At 40.8% G+C, this 23,294-nt stretch overlaps 2 protein-coding genes and 1 long non-coding RNA gene across 5 annotated transcripts in view; all 3 read right to left on the bottom strand.

Annotated features, from left to right (window-relative positions):
* Positions 1–11,801, bottom strand: part of LOC130405542 (uncharacterized) — a 44,363-nt gene extending 32,562 nt beyond the window's left edge. For 2 of the 3 annotated variants that reach the window (XM_056610686.1, XM_056610687.1), the window contains exons 1-13: positions 9,725–9,850; positions 8,370–8,417; positions 7,880–8,164; positions 7,446–7,487; positions 7,146–7,181; positions 6,583–6,654; positions 4,710–4,823; positions 4,018–4,065; positions 3,517–3,804; positions 3,083–3,124; positions 2,783–2,818; positions 2,220–2,291; positions 347–460 (exon numbers count right to left, since the gene is read on the bottom strand). In XM_056610686.1, coding sequence (XP_056466661.1) covers positions 347–460; positions 2,220–2,291; positions 2,783–2,818; positions 3,083–3,124; positions 3,517–3,804; positions 4,018–4,065; positions 4,710–4,823; positions 6,583–6,654; positions 7,146–7,181; positions 7,446–7,487; positions 7,880–8,164; positions 8,370–8,417; positions 9,725–9,791 — 1,264 coding nt within the window. In that variant the 5' untranslated portion in view covers positions 9,792–9,850. Of the gene's footprint in view, positions 1–346; positions 461–2,219; positions 2,292–2,782; positions 2,819–3,082; positions 3,125–3,516; positions 3,805–4,017; positions 4,066–4,709; positions 4,824–6,582; positions 6,655–7,145; positions 7,182–7,445; positions 7,488–7,879; positions 8,165–8,369; positions 8,418–9,724; positions 9,851–11,397 lie in introns of those variants that run through there. The other variant, XM_056610685.1, reaches the window with a different exon arrangement.
* A 1,218-nt stretch (positions 11,802–13,019) lies between these two features.
* Positions 13,020–16,271, bottom strand: LOC130406312 (uncharacterized). Its single transcript, XM_056611810.1, has 6 exons — positions 16,260–16,271; positions 15,911–16,039; positions 15,777–15,824; positions 15,598–15,666; positions 14,602–14,874; positions 13,020–13,554 (listed from the first exon to the last, which is right to left on the bottom strand). The coding sequence occupies exons 2-6, from the start codon at positions 16,017–16,019 to the stop codon at positions 13,517–13,519; spliced, it is 537 nt and encodes a 178-aa protein (XP_056467785.1). The 5' UTR covers positions 16,020–16,039; positions 16,260–16,271; the 3' UTR covers positions 13,020–13,516.
* Positions 16,272–17,825: 1,554 nt separating this feature from the next.
* On the bottom strand, positions 17,826–18,262 carry LOC130405451 (uncharacterized). The gene is made up of 3 exons (XR_008904336.1): positions 18,158–18,262; positions 17,986–18,035; positions 17,826–17,879 (listed from the first exon to the last, which is right to left on the bottom strand). It is a non-coding gene; the product is annotated as an uncharacterized LOC130405451 (long non-coding RNA).
* Between the last annotated feature and the right edge of the window lie 5,032 nt (positions 18,263–23,294).

Here is a 23,294-nt window from a genome sequence, read left to right as displayed (position 1 = left end):
CATGAACGCGTACCTCAACTAGTCGGATATGAGAGAAGCTACAAAATAATTCTAAATAAGAACAAAATATTTGTATATATGTGTATATGTCTGCATGTTTATTGAACCGACATACATTAAGTACCTATTTTCCATGCTCAAATGCATTTTTAACATGGGCCCCGAGATTGTTTGCTTAGGAATCATCCTCTATCGGGGAACAGCATAATTACAAGGACTCGCTAAATTAAGTAAGTTGTGTTTAAAAAATAAAACCTTTTTTTAAAGGCCGCCAGTTGTCCATCCCTGATCTTGAGGGTTATGCAGGTAGATGTATTACTCCTAAAACTAAGAGCCTTCAACTCACCCAGAATCCCGTTACTAGCAGGCATTTTGAGGGGCAGAGACGAGGACAGCTCCCCAGGACGGCTCCCCGGTCCGCTACTGTGTGACGGCTTCTTAACAGGTTTAGATCGAAGTCCTGAAAGACACATCAAGAGAAATGGTAAACATATATGTAAACGTACACAATACATTACACAATCATAAAGATACCAGATGCAGACAGGATATAAAAATGCTTTAATGTTCTATTAGTGTCCAGTCCAGCTCGTGGTCACACTTCTGATTGGATTTGAGCCATTGTTTTAGTTGTCCTGTAAAATAAGAATATGTGGGGCACTCTCCAAATATATATATATATATATATATATAGATATAGAGAGAGAAATATACAATTATTTAGTTATAATATTATAAGTAGACCATAGCTTTTATTCAATTATCGTTATAACAAGATCTGTATCATGACCATTGAACAGCCTGAATGAAATTCATATTGACGGTATGGAACTATATCCCTATTCACGCACACCCATCTTGAATTTAATAGACCATTCTCGTTGCTTCGAGGAAGTCTGGTGGTCTCCGTAGCTTAGATAACAAATAAATAAATAAATAAATATCCTTAAAACGATCCAATAGGAAAGGTGCTCACAGCGTCGTAGAGCCGTAGTCGGGTTAGTAGGCCTACAGGTGTGGCTGCTGGGGCACCCGCTCTGAACGTCAAACATCGCCGGGTATGGAATAACATTGTATGCCATATCTCCATCTGCAGACGACGCCGAAGGGTACTTTTCCCGTCAGCTAGCGACGCTAAAGTGCCCTTGCCAACAGTCGTATACGTTCTCGAAGTGAGACTGTGTTGTCAAAACACACCCTACACACTCAGGAGGAAGAATGACCTCTCACACATGATAACTTAATGAATTATTTCAAATAACCCTGCCTCGTTAATTGTGTCCGTGCACATCTCTCAGAGTGACGTTATAGCCTAGGCCTACTAGCCACCAGACAGTGATAAAAAAAATGAAAGGAGTCACGTTGAATACAAAAGAAACGTATTAATTACAAGTCTAAACTGTGGGAAATAGAACGATATGGGGGCGAGAGCGTGCACTGCGCAGCCCTTCTGAAGTCTAAAACAATCTCCCGATTGAAATGCTTTGGTTTAATATTGAATTCATTTAATATTAAAGTATATATTATATATATATATATAAATATAAAATTATTTAACGTGTAGCTTTTATTCAATTATCGTTATAACAAGATCTGTAGCCTAATTGACCATTGGAAATCCACTTCCACCAATTTGTAAGTATGGTTCAGGTATACCAGAAAATATTAAGCTATTCATAATACAAAAACAATGTAAAAAATAAGGTTAAAATACTATGTTTACTTTTTTGGAAAACTCCATAATATGTCTCCTTTAAACATCTTCCATGGCTCACCTGACTTACTACTCTTTCGTCCTTGGCTCTGCTCTACTGAAGAGAAGGGGGAGGTTATGATTGATTAAACTTGCCTGGTTATCCTACTATCCGATTGGAACACGAAAAACCGACAGCATGTCCAGTGTAAGGGTAATGTGTACATTAAGCGCTCCAATAACAGTTGGCCTCATGATACACTGGCAGGCAGAAATCCTGGTTCAGTGAACCGGGAATGTTTCTTTAACCCCCAGTGAAATACTTCTGTTGTCACATCACCTCGTCATTGAGACTCAAAGCTCAATGGAAGAGTGACACTGCTCACCTTCATCCTCTTCATCATCTTCTTCAATCTCAGCACTGGCGTGTGGCAAAAAGACATAACAAGAAGAGAGCCAGAAGGAGGCATGGAGAGACTTGAGGTATGTAGCGAGAGTGAAGAACCAGAAGAACCACGACTCTTACCAGAATCAGAACAGTCCTCTTCACACCTGTCCACCACGGACATGCTTGCTGTGTCTTCTGTGAGACTCGTCCCTGTGAAAGAGGGATCAATCAGACTCTGAAATGTCTAAAAGCACCTCCTCAACCAATCATGGGGGGTTTAGTTGAAAGCTCAACTTATGGCTTATTTCAAAATACAAACATAACTTAGCTACTGCTTTCCATTTTTGGTAGTAAATCTGCAACAGCACATAATTAGTGTTTAACTAATAGTTTCATGGAGTCACTGTTTGTTAATCGGCAGTGATTGGTTTTGTATTGTTTTTTAGCCTATGTAAAAGGGTTTTGAGGAACCCTCTCATGACTTGCTTGTATCTTCACACTTTTCGACTTCCATTAGTTAAAAAATAATAATTGCAGGCCGTACACAAACATTAAACCAATATCTTGTTCTCTATATGGGAAAATTATGATCCTTGTTTCAACTTAGCAATACATTGATTACTGGTCAACAAAAGTAGCTTTTATTAATATGAATATTTTGGCTCGATCCAACACAACGTTTAACATCTTCCATGGCCCACCTGAGTGACTGCTCTTTCGTCCTTGGCTCTGCTCTCCTGAAGGGGGAAGTTATGATTGATTATACTTGCCTGGTTATCCTACTATCCGATTGGAACACGAAAAACCAACAGCATGTCCAGTGTAAGGGTAATGTGTACATTAAGCGCTCCAATAACAGTTGGCCTCATGATACACTGGCAGGCAGCATTCCCGGTTCAGTGAACCTGGATATATTTCTTTAACCTCCAGTGAAATACTTCTGTTGTCAGATCACCTCGTCATTGAGATTCAAAGCTCAATGGAAGAGTGACACTGCTCACCTTCATCATCTTTATCATCTTCATCAATCTCAACACTGGCTTCTGGCAAAAAGACAAAACAAGAAGGGGGTGAGACAGAGGTTTGGAGAAGCCTGGAGGTATGTAGCGTGAGAGAAGAACCAGAAGAACCACGACTCTTACCTGAATAAAAATAAAAATTGGATTTGTATTCAGTGTTAGCCTCAATAAAAGGATAACAGCTTTAGGTGCTACACTATAGAATCAAGATGATGGAGAAAGCTATTTTTATTTGTGTATATTTATATATTTTTATGTAAATATTACCAGGTAAGGCTGATTTCGTGCCACTTTACAACCATGTAACCAAACTCATGCGACACAAAGCTCAACAAAAGTCCACTCATTAGCCAGAGTTTCATAGATCAATGCTCATGCATGAAAGACGTTCACTGTGTGGGGGTGAAGTACGTTACCTTTCAATAACCGACGAGTCTCGACAGGTAGGTCCTCCAGGCCTTCCAGACCTCTCAGCAGGTCCTGTGCTGTGGCCTTTCCTGGTCTTTGGTCCATCCACAGCCGCAACATGTTCCGTCTCTGCATGAACTCATCTTTGTTGTCTTTCTTGATCTCGTCCAGATCTCTCTTCTTCAGCCCCAGGTGGTGGGCCGCCTGCTCCCACCTACATCCCAGCGATTTTGCAACATCCTGGAGCAGCTTACCAGACAGATCCCGGCCTGCGGAGAGGGTTTCATTATTTCTGGCTGGAAAGAAAAAAAAAGACAATCCACACACAGGTAGGTCAAGTTCCACCTTCTGACGATGTACCACTGAACAAAAATATAGATTTAGATTGACCACTTTAGAAATGGGTTTGAGGGGTTAAGGTGAGGGTTACCAAATTATTAAAGGTAACCTGTCACTAGCATCAACACCAATGAGCCAAGGAACACAGCAGCACTCAGTAAAGCACTTACCTCTCGTTTGTTTCTTTGGCTTCACTACCGTCTTGTCGTCCCCAAGTGCTAGGATATGAAAAAGGATTGTCAGTCCTTAGATGAAAATCATGCACAAAATTTAGGAGACATTGATTAAAGTCTTCTTAACCATAGGATGTATCATCAATAAGATGTTTGTTTGATAGACTTAGTATATGCTATTTTAGGTCAACTTTCCATAAAAATAGGTGGTCGGTATTGTGCTATATCAAGTGTTAGGTTCGTATGCAATTTTTGGGGTAAGATTGTGATGATATAGAGCAGGGATGGGCAACTTTCAAGATAAAGAGGGCCAACAATTTTCAGCATCACCATCAGAGGGCCACATGAACGCGTACCTCAACTAGTCGGATATGAGAGAAGCTACAAAATAATTCTAAATAAGAACAAAATATTTGTATATATGTGTATATGTCTGCATGTTTATTGAACCGACATACATTAAGTACCTATTTTCCATGCTCAAATGCATTTTTAACATGGGCCCCGAGATTGTTTGCTTAGGAATCATCCTCTATCGGGGAACAGCATAATTACAAGGACTCGCTAAATTAAGTAAGTTGTGTTTAAAAAATAAAACCTTTTTTTAAAGGCCGCCAGTTGTCCATCCCTGATCTTGAGGGTTATGCAGGTAGATGTATTACTCCTAAAACTAAGAGCCTTCAACTCACCCAGAATCCCGTTACTAGCAGGCATTTTGAGGGGCAGAGACGAGGACAGCTCCCCAGGACGGCTCCCCGGTCCGCTACTGTGTGACGGCTTCTTAACAGGTTTAGATCGAAGTCCTGAAAGACACATCAAGAGAAATGGTAAACATATATGTAAACGTACACAATACATTACACAATCATAAAGATACCAGATGCAGACAGGATATAAAAATGCTTTAATGTTCTATTAGTGTCCAGTCCAGCTCGTGGTCACACTTCTGATTGGATTTGAGCCATTGTTTTAGTTGTCCTGTAAAATAAGAATATGTGGGGCACTCTCCAAATATATATATATATATATATATATATAGATATAGAGAGAGAAATATACAATTATTTAGTTATAATATTATAAGTAGACCATAGCTTTTATTCAATTATCGTTATAACAAGATCTGTATCATGACCATTGAACAGCCTGAATGAAATTCATATTGACGGTATGGAACTATATCCCTATTCACGCACACCCATCTTGAATTTAATAGACCATTCTCGTTGCTTCGAGGAAGTCTGGTGGTCTCCGTAGCTTAGATAACAAATAAATAAATAAATAAATATCCTTAAAACGATCCAATAGGAAAGGTGCTCACAGCGTCGTAGAGCCGTAGTCGGGTTAGTAGGCCTACAGGTGTGGCTGCTGGGGCACCCGCTCTGAACGTCAAACATCGCCGGGTATGGAATAACATTGTATGCCATATCTCCATCTGCAGACGACGCCGAAGGGTACTTTTCCCGTCAGCTAGCGACGCTAAAGTGCCCTTGCCAACAGTCGTATACGTTCTCGAAGTGAGACTGTGTTGTCAAAACACACCCTACACACTCAGGAGGAAGAATGACCTCTCACACATGATAACTTAATGAATTATTTCAAATAACCCTGCCTCGTTAATTGTGTCCGTGCACATCTCTCAGAGTGACGTTATAGCCTAGGCCTACTAGCCACCAGACAGTGATAAAAAAAATGAAAGGAGTCACGTTGAATACAAAAGAAACGTATTAATTACAAGTCTAAACTGTGGGAAATAGAACGATATGGGGGCGAGAGCGTGCACTGCGCAGCCCTTCTGAAGTCTAAAACAATCTCCCGATTGAAATGCTTTGGTTTAATATTGAATTCATTTAATATTAAAGTATATATTATATATATATATAAATATAAAATTATTTAACGTGTAGCTTTTATTCAATTATCGTTATAACAAGATCTGTAGCCTAATTGACCATTGGAAATCCACTTCCACCAATTTGTAAGTATGGTTCAGGTATACCAGAAAATATTAAGCTATTCATAATACAAAAACAATGTAAAAAATAAGGTTAAAATACTATGTTTACTTTTTTGGAAAACTCCATAATATGTCTCCTTTAAACATCTTCCATGGCTCACCTGACTTACTACTCTTTCGTCCTTGGCTCTGCTCTACTGAAGAGAAGGGGGAGGTTATGATTGATTAAACTTGCCTGGTTATCCTACTATCCGATTGGAACACGAAAAACCGACAGCATGTCCAGTGTAAGGGTAATGTGTACATTAAGCGCTCCAATAACAGTTGGCCTCATGATACACTGGCAGGCAGAAATCCTGGTTCAGTGAACCGGGAATGTTTCTTTAACCCCCAGTGAAATACTTCTGTTGTCACATCACCTCGTCATTGAGACTCAAAGCTCAATGGAAGAGTGACACTGCTCACCTTCATCCTCTTCATCATCTTCTTCAATCTCAGCACTGGCGTGTGGCAAAAAGACATAACAAGAAGAGAGCCAGAAGGAGGCATGGAGAGACTTGAGGTATGTAGCGAGAGTGAAGAACCAGAAGAACCACGACTCTTACCAGAATCAGAACAGTCCTCTTCACACCTGTCCACCACGGACATGCTTGCTGTGTCTTCTGTGAGACTCGTCCCTGTGAAAGAGGGATCAATCAGACTCTGAAATGTCTAAAAGCACCTCCTCAACCAATCATGGGGGGTTTAGTTGAAAGCTCAACTTATGGCTTATTTCAAAATACAAACATAACTTAGCTACTGCTTTCCATTTTTGGTAGTAAATCTGCAACAGCACATAATTAGTGTTTAACTAATAGTTTCATGGAGTCACTGTTTGTTAATCGGCAGTGATTGGTTTTGTATTGTTTTTTAGCCTATGTAAAAGGGTTTTGAGGAACCCTCTCATGACTTGCTTGTATCTTCACACTTTTCGACTTCCATTAGTTAAAAAATAATAATTGCAGGCCGTACACAAACATTAAACCAATATCTTGTTCTCTATATGGGAAAATTATGATCCTTGTTTCAACTTAGCAATACATTGATTACTGGTCAACAAAAGTAGCTTTTATTAATATGAATATTTTGGCTCGATCCAACACAACGTTTAACATCTTCCATGGCCCACCTGAGTGACTGCTCTTTCGTCCTTGGCTCTGCTCTCCTGAAGGGGGAAGTTATGATTGATTATACTTGCCTGGTTATCCTACTATCCGATTGGAACACGAAAAACCAACAGCATGTCCAGTGTAAGGGTAATGTGTACATTAAGCGCTCCAATAACAGTTGGCCTCATGATACACTGGCAGGCAGCATTCCCGGTTCAGTGAACCTGGATATATTTCTTTAACCTCCAGTGAAATACTTCTGTTGTCAGATCACCTCGTCATTGAGATTCAAAGCTCAATGGAAGAGTGACACTGCTCACCTTCATCATCTTTATCATCTTCATCAATCTCAACACTGGCTTCTGGCAAAAAGACAAAACAAGAAGGGGGTGAGACAGAGGTTTGGAGAAGCCTGGAGGTATGTAGCGTGAGAGAAGAACCAGAAGAACCACGACTCTTACCTGAATAAAAATAAAAATTGGATTTGTATTCAGTGTTAGCCTCAATAAAAGGATAACAGCTTTAGGTGCTACACTATAGAATCAAGATGATGGAGAAAGCTATTTTTATTTGTGTATATTTATATATTTTTATGTAAATATTACCAGGTAAGGCTGATTTCGTGCCACTTTACAACCATGTAACCAAACTCATGCGACACAAAGCTCAACAAAAGTCCACTCATTAGCCAGAGTTTCATAGATCAATGCTCATGCATGAAAGACGTTCACTGTGTGGGGGTGAAGTACGTTACCTTTCAATAACCGACGAGTCTCGACAGGTAGGTCCTCCAGGCCTTCCAGACCTCTCAGCAGGTCCTGTGCTGTGGCCTTTCCTGGTCTTTGGTCCATCCACAGCCGCAACATGTTCCGTCTCTGCATGAACTCATCTTTGTTGTCTTTCTTGATCTCGTCCAGATCTCTCTTCTTCAGCCCCAGGTGGTGGGCCGCCTGCTCCCACCTACATCCCAGCGATTTTGCAACATCCTGGAGCAGCTTACCAGACAGATCCCGGCCTGCGGAGAGGGTTTTATTGTCTCCTAAAAAAGACACACAAAACCCAATCAGGCAGGTCAAGTTCCACCTTCTGATGATGTACCACTCAACATTATTTTTTATATTGCCCCTTTAGAAATGGGTGTTAGGGGTTAAGGTGAGGGTTACCAAACTATAAAAGCTATCCTGTCACACTAGCATCAACACCAATGAGCCAAGGAACACAGCAGCACTCAGTAAAGCACTTACCTCTCGTTTGTTTCTTTGGCTTTACTACCGTCTTGTCGTGCCCAAGTGCTAGGATATGAAAAAGGATTGTCAGTCTTTCGATGAAAACAGTGCACAAAATCATTCCAAGTGGGAGGTTGCATTCGATAATGAATCACTGGATTCCAGTCAAATCAAAAAACAAAAAGGCAATATAAAAATGACGGCGTGCAAACCCGATTGTTGAAGCAAGGTGTTCAACACATTGTTCTGAATTATTGACCTCAGAATTTAATAATAATAATAATAATAATACATTTAATTTAGAGGCGCCTTTCAAGACACCCAAGGTCACCTTACAGAGCATCACAAATCGTTTAAAAAAAGAGAGACATTGTGGAAAAAAATTAATAAATAAATAAATATATATAATAAATAAAAAATAAAACAAAAACAAGACAAAACAAAACAAACAAACAATCAAAACAGTGATCAGTTAGACGTTGTGTGCGAGTTTGAACAGGTGAGTTTTGAGTTGTGACTTAAAGGTTGTAATGGTGTCTGACTGTTTTATGTGTGGGGGGAGGGAATTCCAGAGCCTGGGTGCTGAACAGCTGAATGACCGGGCACCAATTGTAGTGAGTCGTGATGTGGGGATACATAGTAGTCCAGCAGAGGTTGAGCGGAGGGAGCGGGAGGGAGTGTATTCTTGGAGGAGGCCGCAGAGATAACTGGGGGCTAGGTTGTGGAGAGATTTGTAGGTGAGGAGTAGGGTTTTGTATTGGATGCGGTAGTGTACTGGGAGCCAGTGAAGTTGGATGAGGACAGGGGTGATGTGGTCAGATGATTTGGTGCGGGTGATGATCCGGGCGGCCGAGTTCTTAATTGATCTGCAGTCTGTTGATGAGTTTGGTGGGGAGTCCGGTGAGGAGGGCGTTGCAGTAGTCTATGCGTGATGTGACAAATGAGTGAACTAGGATTTCAGTGCTGGATTGGGTCAGTGATGGGCGGAGTCTGGCGATATTGCGGAGGTGGAAGAATGCAGTCCGGGTGATGTTGTGAATATGTGGTGCGAATGAGAGGGTGTTGTCCAGGATGACGCCGAGGCTCTTGACTTTGGAGGAGAAGGGTACTGGGAATCCATCGATGATTATGAGTGGAGCTGGGGTGTGTTGTGATTTAGTGAGGGTGGATTTGGATCCGATGAGCGGGGCCTCAGTCTTGTTTCCATTGAGTAATTTAGGAGCCATTGATTAAACTCTTCTTAACCTCTGTAAATATCAAACCATTTGTCATACCACCTTGTCCCCACAACTTATCTCATCACTAAGCGTGTAGGAGCCGCATTTAAGTTTTTTATGTTTTGACTGACTCACTAATTACCCCTTCTTTCCCACCTGTGGTGAGTGCACACCTGCGACAGGTGCTGATGGTGCCCCCTTTAAATAGGTGACGGAAGTGCATGACGAGGAGAAGGCTGGCAAGCAGATACAGTTATTGACCGTCTGTTTGTGAACTGTGCAACTTGACCCTAACCCTACTGCTTTGCATCCTTAATTTGTTATATTTCATTTACAATAAATGACGGCCTTGGACAGTCAAACTCTTACTCTTTTTTGGACACAAACTGCGCGTCAAACAATGCCATCACCAGCTTTCTCCGTGTGGCAAAAGGACAAGAAACCTGGGATCTTGGGGTTATAGGAAAACCCAACCACGGTTTGGTTGCCATTACAAAGATTGTGTATCTCAAAATATGCTATATTAGCTAAACTTTCCATAAAAATAAGTAGTTTCTCGTTATTGGGTTATATCAAGTGTAAGGTTCGTATGCATTTTTGGGGTTTAGATTTTGATAATATATAGAGCAGGGATGGGCAACTTTCAAGATAAAGAGGGCTCACATACATCATCATTCAATGATGGCCTTTTAACTCTATGAACAGATACTCTGCTTCCCATGACGGAAAGGTATGGTTTTTTTTGATCGAGTTTTCTTTTAATTTCTGCACTGCTCATCACCATGGCTCTGTCTTTATTCCTCGCTGATGAGGAAGGACCAGGGCCCCGAGATCGTTTGCTCGGCCAGGAACCGCTACTGAGAACTCCAGAAGAAGTCATTTAGTAATGTTACAATAGAATGGATCGACCACAACAGTAGGCCCTACTACTAAACACTTGACACTGATGCTTTAGACACCAATACATTCACAACCAATGCGCATCATATCATACAGTAATAGTGTACATCAAAATGTTAAAAAGTACAAATGTAGTTAAAAAAAAAACTCGGCTTACCTTCCATAGTTTACAGTAAACATTGGAGGCGTACCTGACTAAGTTCAGATGCATTTTAACCTCAAACTTGTTTTGCAGGTTTGGTATCAATCAGTTACAATGGCCTGCAACGAGTTCACATGAAGACCGCCATATTTTCGTCGTCACACATTAACACGTAGACAACTCCCGAATATACAGTTGTATAGCGCAGAATAGATAGATATAGATAATTTAATTACTTATTCGTCTTTCTTTTATGCACTAACTTTACAGTAATTTGTGTGTGCACACCTGATGCAGACCAACCTGTTCATAATAAGAGCACCATTATCGTCACAATAATGCAATTCAGCCTCTCCGGGTAGGACTATCCCGCAGTTATTGATCTAATTTCCATCCTGACAACCCGTAGCAGTATTTCGTATCGTAGCCTATTGCTTTTGTTTTGTCCAAAGACGACACATTGAAAAGTTAGGTCTACCAGAAAGGGGCGCCCACTGAGTCTTATTAATAAATCCCACACAAGCAGCAACATGTTAAGATAAAAAAAATGCGCATAGTGTTAAGGATCCGTTGGAAAGTGAGTAAATTCATCATGCGATCACCGACAGTGAAGGGTTGAACGTAGAATACAGGAGTGAACCGAATCTACAGTGAAAGGACACTTAATCTGAAATCAGTCAAGATTTAGTAATGTTTCTTTGCAATAGCACAGTATATAGTCCTACCGACCACTACAGTATATTACCTATGGAATTTCAATAGTGTACACCAAAACCAAAACGCTTACCTTCCATCGTTTGCGGTCAGCACGGGCTATGTGGCTTCCTTAAGATACAATATCGACAAACATGAATCTGCTTTCGATTTCAGAGAATACCTCCTTTATTTTTTGGTTTCGATTCATGTCTTTACCTTGACGTGTATCGTGCACACCTGACGCACCAGGTTGGTTTCGGACGGGGAAATTCCTTTCAAATATCTCAAAGACGTTTTGTTTAAAGGCCATCATTTCGTATTCATAAACTTATCACGAGACACGATTTAATTCGCGAGGACATTTAAAAGCACTAAAGTATCCAAGGCCTAATAGTCGTTTACTACTTTAACCGGACCGACAAACCAAAAACCCAGTCGAAACTAGATGGATAAAGTGTGTAGGCCTATGCCTAGTTCAACGCAGGGTTCGTGACGCAGGTTTTACTTTTTCGCCACCTAAAGAGTTTGTTATGTACGGTCATTCAAAAACGCCATGTTATTTATTTCCCATAGACATTTGACAGATGGAACCAGGAGCCTCGGAGGCGGGACTTATTTTTCAGAGGTCTATGGTTATTCAACTGCTCGTTAGACCGTTGGGCTGCCGCAAGATGTGCGTTATTTAGAAAATATTTCAGTAGTTGATTGCCATCTATTTTTGTATGTCGTGGCAAAGAAAAAATGAAACCCCCTAAACGTATCATCCGCCTTGTCCTTCACCTTCCAGCTGCAGTGGTTCACCTCCCACCAGTAGCCTACCAGTTAGTCTCATAATACAGTCTACCAATACACAATGAGTATCTGGAAACTATGATATTCTCCCGACCTAAGCCTTTGTTCCCAGCTTGAAAACAATGCTTCGTTTGAGCCTTCTGATGATGACCTACGCTACAGCCAGGACAAACGCGCACCTGTCGACCAGGGAACAATAATTAACAAAAATTGACTTGACTGGTCAATGCTCCCTAGGGGAGGAAACTGCCACCAGGTGGAGCTAGAGATCTTCCCGACAGAGGATCGAGGTCCCGCAGAAAGATGACGCGCATTCCATCCGTGGTCAAGAAACTTTTCATACCTTTTTATAGGCATAATGCATGTATCCCTGTCGCCACCTAAATGTGGAGTTTAAAATAACAATTTAAAAAAGAAATGATGATACACATAGGCCTATAATGCCAGATCAATGTTCTTTGCAATTAAGAAATATCTTGCCTAATTTCATAATAGTTAAAGGCCTAATACATTTTGCAATACAATTAAAATAATCGGATGATACATAAATATGCCCAATTTTGTAAACCTTACACATCAAATAATAACACGTGTCAAATGTCCATATTATTTCAAATAAAGCCGTTCCCTTCGCCGTCAACATCCCATCAACATTTGAAGACAATTAAGGGCCTTAATTTCAGAGTCGTTCCACTGTCACACACTAAAGACTACTGACCTACAGAATACCACAACTAGGCCATAACAAGAATCATAATTATATAAATAGTCATTTTACTTACAGCCTTTGTTACTTACTTATGTCACAAAAGAACAAATGAGCTAAGCATTGAACAATCCTCATTATACATAAATAATGAGGGTCGTTCGATGCTTAGCTAATTTGTTCTTTTATGGCGTCATATAAATGAATAGCGTCAATAGCAGGAGGAATTTCGAAGCGCATATATACTATGTTTATTCAAATGTTCTGACATCATACACCTATTTTTTCAGGTGCCATGAATAACATTACACATGAATCTACTGAATTTTCATTGTTGACCCAACAGCTTTAGTGCTGTCAAGCGATTAAAATATTTAATCGTGATTAATCACATTATTGTCATAGTTAACTTATGATTAGTCGCAATTCTTTTTTCTATGCTAAATATCCCTTGATTTCTTCGTCCCATTAATTGTTCTCATTTTAATGCTCTTATCACCATGGAGAAGTGCATCGGCTTGCCTTGTGAAAATGTTTTTTTATTGATAACAACATTGGCATATACTGATCAAAACAGGACGAAACAAAATAAAAGCTTATAGTGCAATTAAACGATGAACATAAAAAACATACTGCCTTGAACATAGCAGTCAGGCTACTGCTTCTTTGTTTTTGAGCCAAAGAAAAATAAAACACACTGTTACGCATTTGCTTAGCGACCTGGTTGTGTCAGGGTACCATTTATCCAGTCTGAGGAAACAAAAACAGAAAGGAAATGAGTGCACATCAGTATACTTCAGAAAGCAGTAACAACCACAAATATATTGAATTGAATATCAAAGCAAACTAACACCTGAAGAATCATTCCACATCCCCACAACCCTCCATCTTGTTTCACATCATATCACAGAAGTGAGATTCTCTCTCTATATGCAGCCTCATGGGGCATGGCGTCCCCTCTGTTGGGAGTATGGATCTGGACGTTTAGTGTAGAGCTCCCTTGACACCGGGCGCATAACGAATAAATGACATGAAAAGCAAGAACAACTGGGGAAAACAAATTCGTCAACTATTTACATCGTTTCCTATGTGAATATGTGGCCTTTTCTAATAAGAATCACACCCAAAAAGCGGATGGATTTAACCTCATATGGTAAGGACACGCTTTGTTGTTTGACTCCAAATCAACATATATATGTATTTAGACAATTAAAATATATTGGAGCTTCACTTTTAATCTAACTTGCAAGTATAAATAGTGTGGCGAACGGCAGTTGGCTGATGGGGGATAATGATTAGTGGAAGTGTCTCTGTTGGCTCTTGGAGACGTTCGTTTTCTAGGTTTTTGGGGTTGCTTCCCTGTTCAATAACTAAAAGTAGGCCAATCACACGTTGGTATCCAAAACGAAACGGTTGCGATTCCACAGCACACCGTCAAAATCAAAAGCATCTATATTCATGTATGAAAATATATATTCAAGCACAGAAAATAAATGTGAATGTAGTTTAATACTATGGATGCGGTAAGACTGTGTGTGGAATAAACTGAATATTAGTACCGCCATTTTATACCACTCGTGACCAGGGAGATTAGTGACAAGGTGAACTACCACGAAGGTACCTGATTGTATTTGATTAAAACTGGATGATTCACAGGCTAAATCAGTCAAAAATCCACAATCGATTCTAAATGTATGTGTAGTCTTCGCAAAAAATATTTCATGATTTTTTTATTAGGCGAAAAACTCGAAATTAACAACATGACGCGATCTGCAGACTGGGGGTGAAGTGCGTTACCTCTCAATAACTGACGGGTCTCGACAGGTAGGTCCTTCAGGTCCTCCAGACCTCTCAGCAGGTCCTGTGCTGTGGCCTCGCTTGGTGTTCGGCGCTTCCACAGCTCCAACATCTTCAGTTTTTGCATGGTCACATCCGCTTCCTCTGCCTTGATGTCGTCCAGATCTGTGGTGCTCAGGTCCAAGTAGACGCCCACCCGCCTCCACTCCTGTCCCAGCGTTTCGGCCACCTGCAGGAGCTGCTTACCGGACAGAGCCTGACCTCGGTTTGTTTCTGGAAAATAGACACCATGGTTATTCATTCATTTGATAAATACACTGGGAACATTTCCAACTTAGTTTCTACTCAAAGTGCATGCAAACTTAAAACTCATAAAGAATTGAGTGCGATATTAACATTAAAGATATCGTATGTCATTTCTGCCGCTAGGGGTTTTGTAATCAAAACAATGTAACGTGTGGTAGCCCAGTGCTGTGTTATAGCCCAGTGGTCAAACAATCATTCTAAAGATAACTTTGAGCATGTTGAACGTTCTTGTAACTTCACAACATTACCATACACATTACACCGACTACAGTGATGTGACGGTAATCACCGGTATGAGTCCCGTGTGTCTTGTGATGTTTAGGCCTACCTGCCCAGGAGAGGGTAGGACAGCAGCAAATCCTCTCTATTGAGCCATCGCTTGGTCAATACTTCTATATAATTACAAAGTGACCTTTAGCATGGATAAAACTACAGATTTTTCTGGGTTTGAACATTTTTGGAAACAATTTGGATAATGTAAGGATACAACATCGATATATACATCATAGGTCTAGTTGTTTTTTGTTATTTAGATGCATTAATGTTACATATTAGGCCATTAACATCATTAACAACTAGCTATGGCAAATAGTTGCTATGTAATAACGTTATATAGAAACTATTGTTACTAGCTAATTGTTAATGTTAACTTCTATTAATTATTTAATTGCATCACCTTCCAAGGCTCACCTGGCAACAAAGGAATGTTATTCGGCATCACTTCCAAACGGGCCTTCTTTTTTTGGCATGAGCTCTGCACTGCAAGAAGAAAAGGCGGATGTCATCGATAATGTATACCTGTCGTCCGAATGACTGAACAACAATGATCCAAAGAACACTGCACCACTAAGAAACGTGTGAAGTGATACCTTCCGTTATTTTCCTTGGCTTTGGTTCCTCCTTGTCCGCCCAGTCCCCTAGGATTTGCCACGAAGAACATCATCACATAGTCTTACGATGCAAACCATAAAAAACACAAAATTAAATTGTGTACTTCTGTAACCTTTTGTGATTCTAGCAGTCCATAATTCCTGGTTAATGTCTGGGTCCATGAGAAACAATTCGAAAGGGGGAGGCTGATCGAAGGTGGCTACAAAGAAGCCCTTCAGCATTGTTCCTTCAGTGATGAATTCTATTTGCTGTGTGTGTGCAAACACACACACACACACACACACACACACACACACACACACACACACACACACACACACACACACACACACACACACACACACACACACACACACACACACACACACACACATACACACACACACACACTCTTTATGGACTGCACAGCAGTGCAGGATTATGTACATGCAAATTAGATTGAATGGGTTCACAACACATACCGAAGGCATAATTTTCCCTTCTGGCTTGCTTTCGAGTTGGTAGTTCTTCTCTTCCAGCCTACAGGCGGCCGATAGGTGCATATTGATCAATTTCTTACCAGAAGAGAGCACCTGTTCTTCAATAGCCTGAACACACAGGAACAGGATGTGTAGGAACATATGATCAGAGATGGAGAATGGGAGGAAGAGTGAGAAGGAAAAAGTAATATGTAAGATGAGATTCATTTTCAAGATAACAAATGATGGAAACAGAAAGACAGATGGAACCTCTAACCCTCAACTGAGTTATCTAGCCAAGTCTACTCCACTCTAACCGCGCCTAGTCTGGCCTAGACCAATCCAGTCAAGCAAAATGTAGTCTAGTCCAGCCTGGCCAGTTCTTGACTAGCCCAGTCCAGCCTTGCCAGTTCTTGAATAGCCCAGTCCAGCCTTGCCAGTTCTTGAAAAGCCCAGTCCAGCCTATCTTAGTCTATAACCAGGACTCTCGTTCCATTACTGACTCATTGGTCCATTTGCCTTGTCACCTTGATGTCAGATTTGTTGTTCGGGGCCAAAAACACATGGAAGCAGAATTGTTCTAGATGGTCCTGATGCTTGTAAACCAGCACCGCCCCGTGGTGCTTCGCATGCTGATGGCTCGGAATGATGGGACCCACAGGAGAAAGCGAGGACACGCGCCATTTAACATGGCTCGCCGTGAAGTCCACCGTAGGCTCCATGTTGGCATGGCTGCCCTTTACGTGCAGAACACTGAAGCTGAGCTCATGCTCAGGTTCTGTGGAAACGTTAGCATAACATAACATTATTCTAGCCTGTTGGGAAACGATCATAGCCAGTATGTACATGAAATACCATAATTCAGAGTGTAATTCATGCGAAAGTAAAACGCATGATTGTGTGATTTTTTTTACGGAAAGTTTGACAAAGCAATATCTGGAACATGGAACAGAAACAGAGATCCAACTATCAAAATTCCCTCCCTCTCTCTCGCCAATAACTCTAATTTGGAGAATCCCGTTCAAGGCATTACGTCGCTGGACGAGAACTCCTGGGAACGAGGTTACAAAAGCTGCCATGCACACACATGCAGTATTCGGCTCATTAATCCCCCCCCCCCCCCCTCACTCTAATTATATTCTCACCAGTAAGGCACAGAGAGTGGGGGAAATGGATAAACTTGAGCACAGATGGATCCTTGTTGACCACATCCACATCATAAATCGATCCAGCAGGTCTCCAGGAGTCATGGAGGAACTCAGAGGATTCAGACCAGGACAGAACCGAGTAGCGGACCAGAGCCTGCTCCGACACTTCAAACACCAGACCTGTAGCCGAACACTCATAGGTCCCCTCGCCTTCCAGCTGTACCCTAACACACACACACACACACACACACACACACACACACACACACACACACACACACACACACACACACACACACACACACACACACACACACACACACACACACACACACACACACACACATCCATATAACAACAGAATCTGTTTGTGGTTGGGACCGTATTATTCAGATAACCCCATGGGACCGAATGTCACTCACTTGAAGCACCACTTTGAAATCTCCGTTGGGGTAACCTTCACATACTCAGGGCTCTGTAAAAAATCAGAAGCAAACAACAATAAAAAGCAACACAACTTATTATCTTTAAAGTAATTTATGTAAATATAATGGAAAGAAATGTATTAGGTTGAAATTCACCTGCTGAGCTGCTTCGCATTTTTCATGTTGTGACTTGACGTGCATCTCCTCTGTCAGGATAAATAATTACTGTCAGTAACAAAACCGACAGCATGTCCAGTGTAAGAGTAATGTGTACATTAAGCCCTCCAATAACATTTGGCCTCGTGATACACTGTCAGGCAGCACTCACCGGGACAGCTCCCCCGTCTGCTACTGCATGACGGCTTCTTCTTAACAGGTTTAGAACGATTCTGTACAAGTCCTGAAAGACAAATCAAGAGAATTTGCAAATGGAATTAATAATTTTTTCTACTTTCTAATAAATACAGAAAAAAAAGAATGTACTTCCTCAGTTTACTACTGCTAAACCAAACTGTTTTAGTGTTTGATCAAAGAGCCACAACGGCCAAGCGAGTTCTCTACGTGTCCTAAATTTCGACGGTTTTCATGTCAGCCTACATTAGGTACAATTTAAATATATACCACAACATCAACATCATGCATAATGTCCGTATATATTGAAATAATTGTACGTGTTATTTAGCAAAGTGATTTGCTCCTGAAGAATTTGGGCCCTTTCTTGCACCCAGTGCAATTGACTTTCTACACCGACACATATATCATTGCTAGAACTTTGCACCCGGCTTAAAGCTAATTTTTCCCCCGCGCAAACTCGCGCCCCTACACATGCGCCTGGAGTGACGCGTCTGCCGTGTTTTTTGTAGTCTGCAATGAAAAAGCAGGACCGTGTTATTTATTTATATGGGACTTGGTTATATTTGTATTTGATTTTAAGATAAATTACGACGTTTCATTAACAGTTAAGTCTGTTTGTATATTGCAGGTTCAAACCTTAATACCATTCCATAATACCAGGTTAATATATGTTTCCTCTAGGAGTATATGAGTTTGGAAATTCTAGACAAACGTTTAATTAATGCTTTACACTTTAACCCGTAAGATTTTAGTCGACTAAAATCAAAATAATATTTAGTCTACAAATACTAGACTAAAACTAAAACAATTCAGATGACTAAAATACGACAAAAACTAAATTGCATTTAAGTCAAAAGACTATGACTAAAACCAAATGAAAACTAGCTGTCACAATTAACATTAGCATGGTATTAGTATAGCATAGGTCTACCTTTATCAATGCATGTCCCCTCTAGATTCTTGTGTTTTCCATGGGAAAGGCTGACGTCAGAGTTGTTGATGAGGCCACTCGTTTGACCCCTCATGGGAACTGCCGAGTTGTGTTCCTGAAAACGTAATGCCACGTCAGATGATGCGTCATAAAACATAATACACGGAGGTCAAAGTCTGATTGTTATGTTGTGTAATCATAAGAAGTAGGCCTACTTGAGGAAGTTGTGGAGCAGACACAGTTTCAGTGGAGGCCAAGGTTCTACAATTACAACTACAATTAGGGCATTTAGCAGACGCGTTTATCCAAAGCGACTTACATCGGTTAATACACACATTGACACACCGACGGAGACAGCCAGCTCGTCAGGAGCAGTTAGGGTTGTCTTGCTCAGGTGTCCCTGAGCTAAACCGACCCCTCTAACGGAATCGTGACCTCCACTGAAACACACTGTGTGCATATATTTCTCATTCTCTGTAAAGAACATAACAGGATAAAAATAAGATAATAAAAATTGTTTTTGGTATTAAGTTATTCTTATTCAATTAGATCTCTGCATTGGACCCATGACTAGCTAGCCATCCTAGCCATCATGATAACGGGACATCCCATTCGGTTTCGTTACACGGATCAGCCTGGACCTCTAAGGAAATGACAATGGAATGGACTGTGGGGACTGTCTGTGTCGTAGATGACCTAAGCAGGCAAATCTTGTACTGAGTCATAGATTATGATTATTTTATTAGATTCAGCCGCTGCTGTAAACACATTCGTCGTCTCTCGAAACAACGAGTGGAATCGTTAACATCTAGGATAAACCCATCCATGCCCTCCCCAGTCTACTGCAGAATTAGACTCAATAACAACTATTACACCAGAAAAACTAGAGGATGCACTAGCTGCGTTTCTCTAAGGAAAATCCATTTTCGCAGTTCTAAAAACTTTCAAATGGGGAGTTTGTTCACCTTGTGCCTTAAACTGCAGGATATGTAGCGGACAGACTCGTTCCAGTCTCTGCTGCAGCCGGTGGAGATCAGAGCGGCTCAGTAGGTCCTTGCGCTCTATTTTTTGTGTAGACCCAGGGATAATAGCATAAAAACGTACATAGTGCAGCCTTATTGCAGACTATTCCTATGTAAAGCACTCTGAAGGGCCTGTTAGAAGTGTGCTATCTAAATTAAATTGTCTATGAATTTGAAAACATGATCTCAAAAATTAAAACTATATTCATAATTAGAAACATTCACAAAACATCAAGAACAGCCCTGGGTTTAGTGAGTACCAGTATTGCGAAAGTTCTTACAACATTCAGCGCCACAGCTGAACGTTTGAGGTCGATGCTCAAAATAAATTGATGTATTTCAATATACAGCTTGTCAGAAGACCAATGTTAATGCATGCAATGAAATCTCACGTTTCAAAAAGTTTCCAAAGTGTTAAAATCACTGGTTAGTACTGTATCCTACTGTCTACAACAGTAAAAAAAGCAGGTAAAGAACTGCGTGGTCAGTGGAGCTCCAGTGTGGGTTTAACGCACATAGACGGTATATTATACAGGTTAAACTGACTTAACATAGGCTGTAATAGCAGTAATTATGTATTCATAGTATTAGGTCATATTATGTTATTGTGATATACTATTTAACTGGTGTGTGTTCAATGTATTTTGATATTCCTGAAAGACAAATCCAGAGACTTCCTCAGTTTACTTCTGCTAAACTGAATTGTTTCAGCGTTTGCTCAAAGTAGCCCAAATAATCAAGCTGAATTTCCGAAGTGTGTCATGGTCTGTCTTTGTCTTCATATTGTTAGGTGTTTGATCTCTCCTTGTCCACTAGATCAGTCTTTCCCAAAGAATGGGTCGCGACTCACATAAATTCGGTCACCAATTTCTTTACACATTAGCATTTTACATTTCAACAATAAGCATGTTTTTGATAGTACTGAATGTTTGTATTGGTCTGATAATTTTACTTATAACATTGAATCTAGTTGAAAGGCTGAGGTACATTGTGTTTGTTTTACTGATGAGAGGAAATAAAAATAATGAGATAGCCAAAACAAGTTGATGTTAACTCCGCCTAAAAGCATTTATTTGGTCTCATTTATAAAGTATTTAATACGTGTATTATGTTTTCAATAACAAGTGCATAAAACAAAGTTGTGATTCATCTCTTTGAAATGGCTGGTTTAACTTCATATATGATGGGTTGCGGAATTGGCAGTAAAAACATTCAGGAATGATCATTTATGCACAAATTTGTTGGATCGTGATGGTTGTAATTTAAAAAAAAATGGAGACCCCAGAAAGAAAGTTTGGGAAACACTGCACTAGATGTGCTTAGACTTTTCCCCTCACTTCACATCGCCAGCCTGCAGTCACCACATTCCCCTCAGCTGTGCGTTTATCTTCCCACCTGCAACTCATTCCCTGATTAGTCTCTTTGTAGCTGCCAGCAGAAACATGTTTACAAGCTTACCTGTTCATGTAATGTATAGCGGAACTATTGTTCTGAGGTGCAGACATTTATTGCTGTAGCACCAGCATCGGAGCATGCAGCGCATGCCGAGCCAATTGCCGCTCGTTGAGATAAGTGGTAACTCACTACATTTGTTAGTTCACAGAGAGACACACAGGAGAGAAGTTGCCTCCGTGTTACCTGTTTCTCTCCCTGGAGTTTACGCGGCCAATGAGGTTTGCATAGTTCATTTAATGTGTAATTATCATGTGGTGTTCTCTGTGATAATATTCTTATTTATGTAACTCATGTAGGATTTCTATGCTTTTATTTAGTTCTCACGGCATGTTTGATGGCATCGAGGAAGATAAGACTCCGCTAATAAATGCCCGTAAGCAAGAACGACTTGCGTCCATGACTGTTCACTGGAGGGAGCTAGTCTTCCCCTTAATACAATACGAAAATGACAGCTTTCTGTAAAGAATGTTCTTGTATATGCACTCAGTACTTGGTTGGGGCTCCTTTTGTATGAATTAATGCATCAATGCGGAGTGGCATAGAGTGTGTTATGAGATGTGTTATGTGTTATGGAAGCCCAGGGTGCTTCGATAGTGGCCTTCAGCTTGTCTGCATGGTTGGGTCTCGTGTCTCTCATCATAATCTTGACAATACCCCATACATTTTCTATTTTATTCTAGTTTGCTGGCCATCAAGCACAAGTAATCCTATGGTCATTAAGCCATGTATGGGCACTTTTGGCCACGTGGGCAGGTGCCAAGTTCTGCTGGAAAAGGAAATCGGCACCTCCATAAACCTTGTCAGCAGAAGGAAGCTTGAAGTCCCAAAAGTCTCCAAATCATCACTGACTGTTGAAACTTCACAAATCGAGACCAGTTCTCTTAGCCTTGGTAAGACGCTGCTGACGTTGTCTCTGGTTCACTTGACAAGAGGGATGCTACTGTTGTAGTAGCCCATGTAATGGATACGTCTGTGCGTGGTGGCTCTTGAGGCACTGACTTCTGCCTCAGTCCACTTCTTTTGAAGCTCCTACTTTTGCCTGACCTTCCCCTCAGGCTAGGGGTTATCCTTGTTGCTTGTGTACCTTCTTCTACCACACTTTCAAGTACCACTCAACTTTCTATGAATATGCTTGGATACAGCTCTGTGAACAGCCAGCTTATTTAGCGATGAGATTTTGAGGCTAAAGGCCCATTCACACCCTACGGTAAATACGGATACGGGCCGCTTCGTCAGGTCCTGGAGGTGTTTCGTCCGTCAATGGGTCCGTTGCCTCTGAGCTTACGAATCCGGAGTGCTCCGGGAGAAACTGAGCAATACCACCGGAAATGGAGGCGGCAGTATAGAGTCAAAAGTCAGACCCTACGCGAAAATAGATAGAGTAGTATAGTCTCGCAAAGCCAGACCAAACTACAGCAAGTAGAATGGTCTGGAGCCACGCTACCTCGAGCCGTCTATCCGTGGGGAAACTGGGCGGGCCTGTTTTTATTAAATTTATAAAATTTATAAATGTGGCTGAAACGGGTGCATTCAGCATTTTTCAACATAAGCATTTGAATATAATATTATAGTCAATATGTTCTTTGGAAAAACGATTTTTGGGGGGGAGTTGAGGTATTGCACTTTGGCCAAAGCTTTTGTCCTTAATGGCATTTTCCCCTTACATTACTTTTATACTTCAAGTAGTTTAGAAACCAGTACTT

Source organism: Gadus chalcogrammus, chromosome 16 (assembly GCF_026213295.1).
Source record: "Gadus chalcogrammus isolate NIFS_2021 chromosome 16, NIFS_Gcha_1.0, whole genome shotgun sequence".
Classification (NCBI taxonomy): domain Eukaryota; kingdom Metazoa; phylum Chordata; class Actinopteri; order Gadiformes; family Gadidae; genus Gadus; species Gadus chalcogrammus.
The sequence above is the reverse complement of the archived record's forward strand: the minus strand, read 5'-3'. Positions and strand labels throughout refer to the sequence as shown.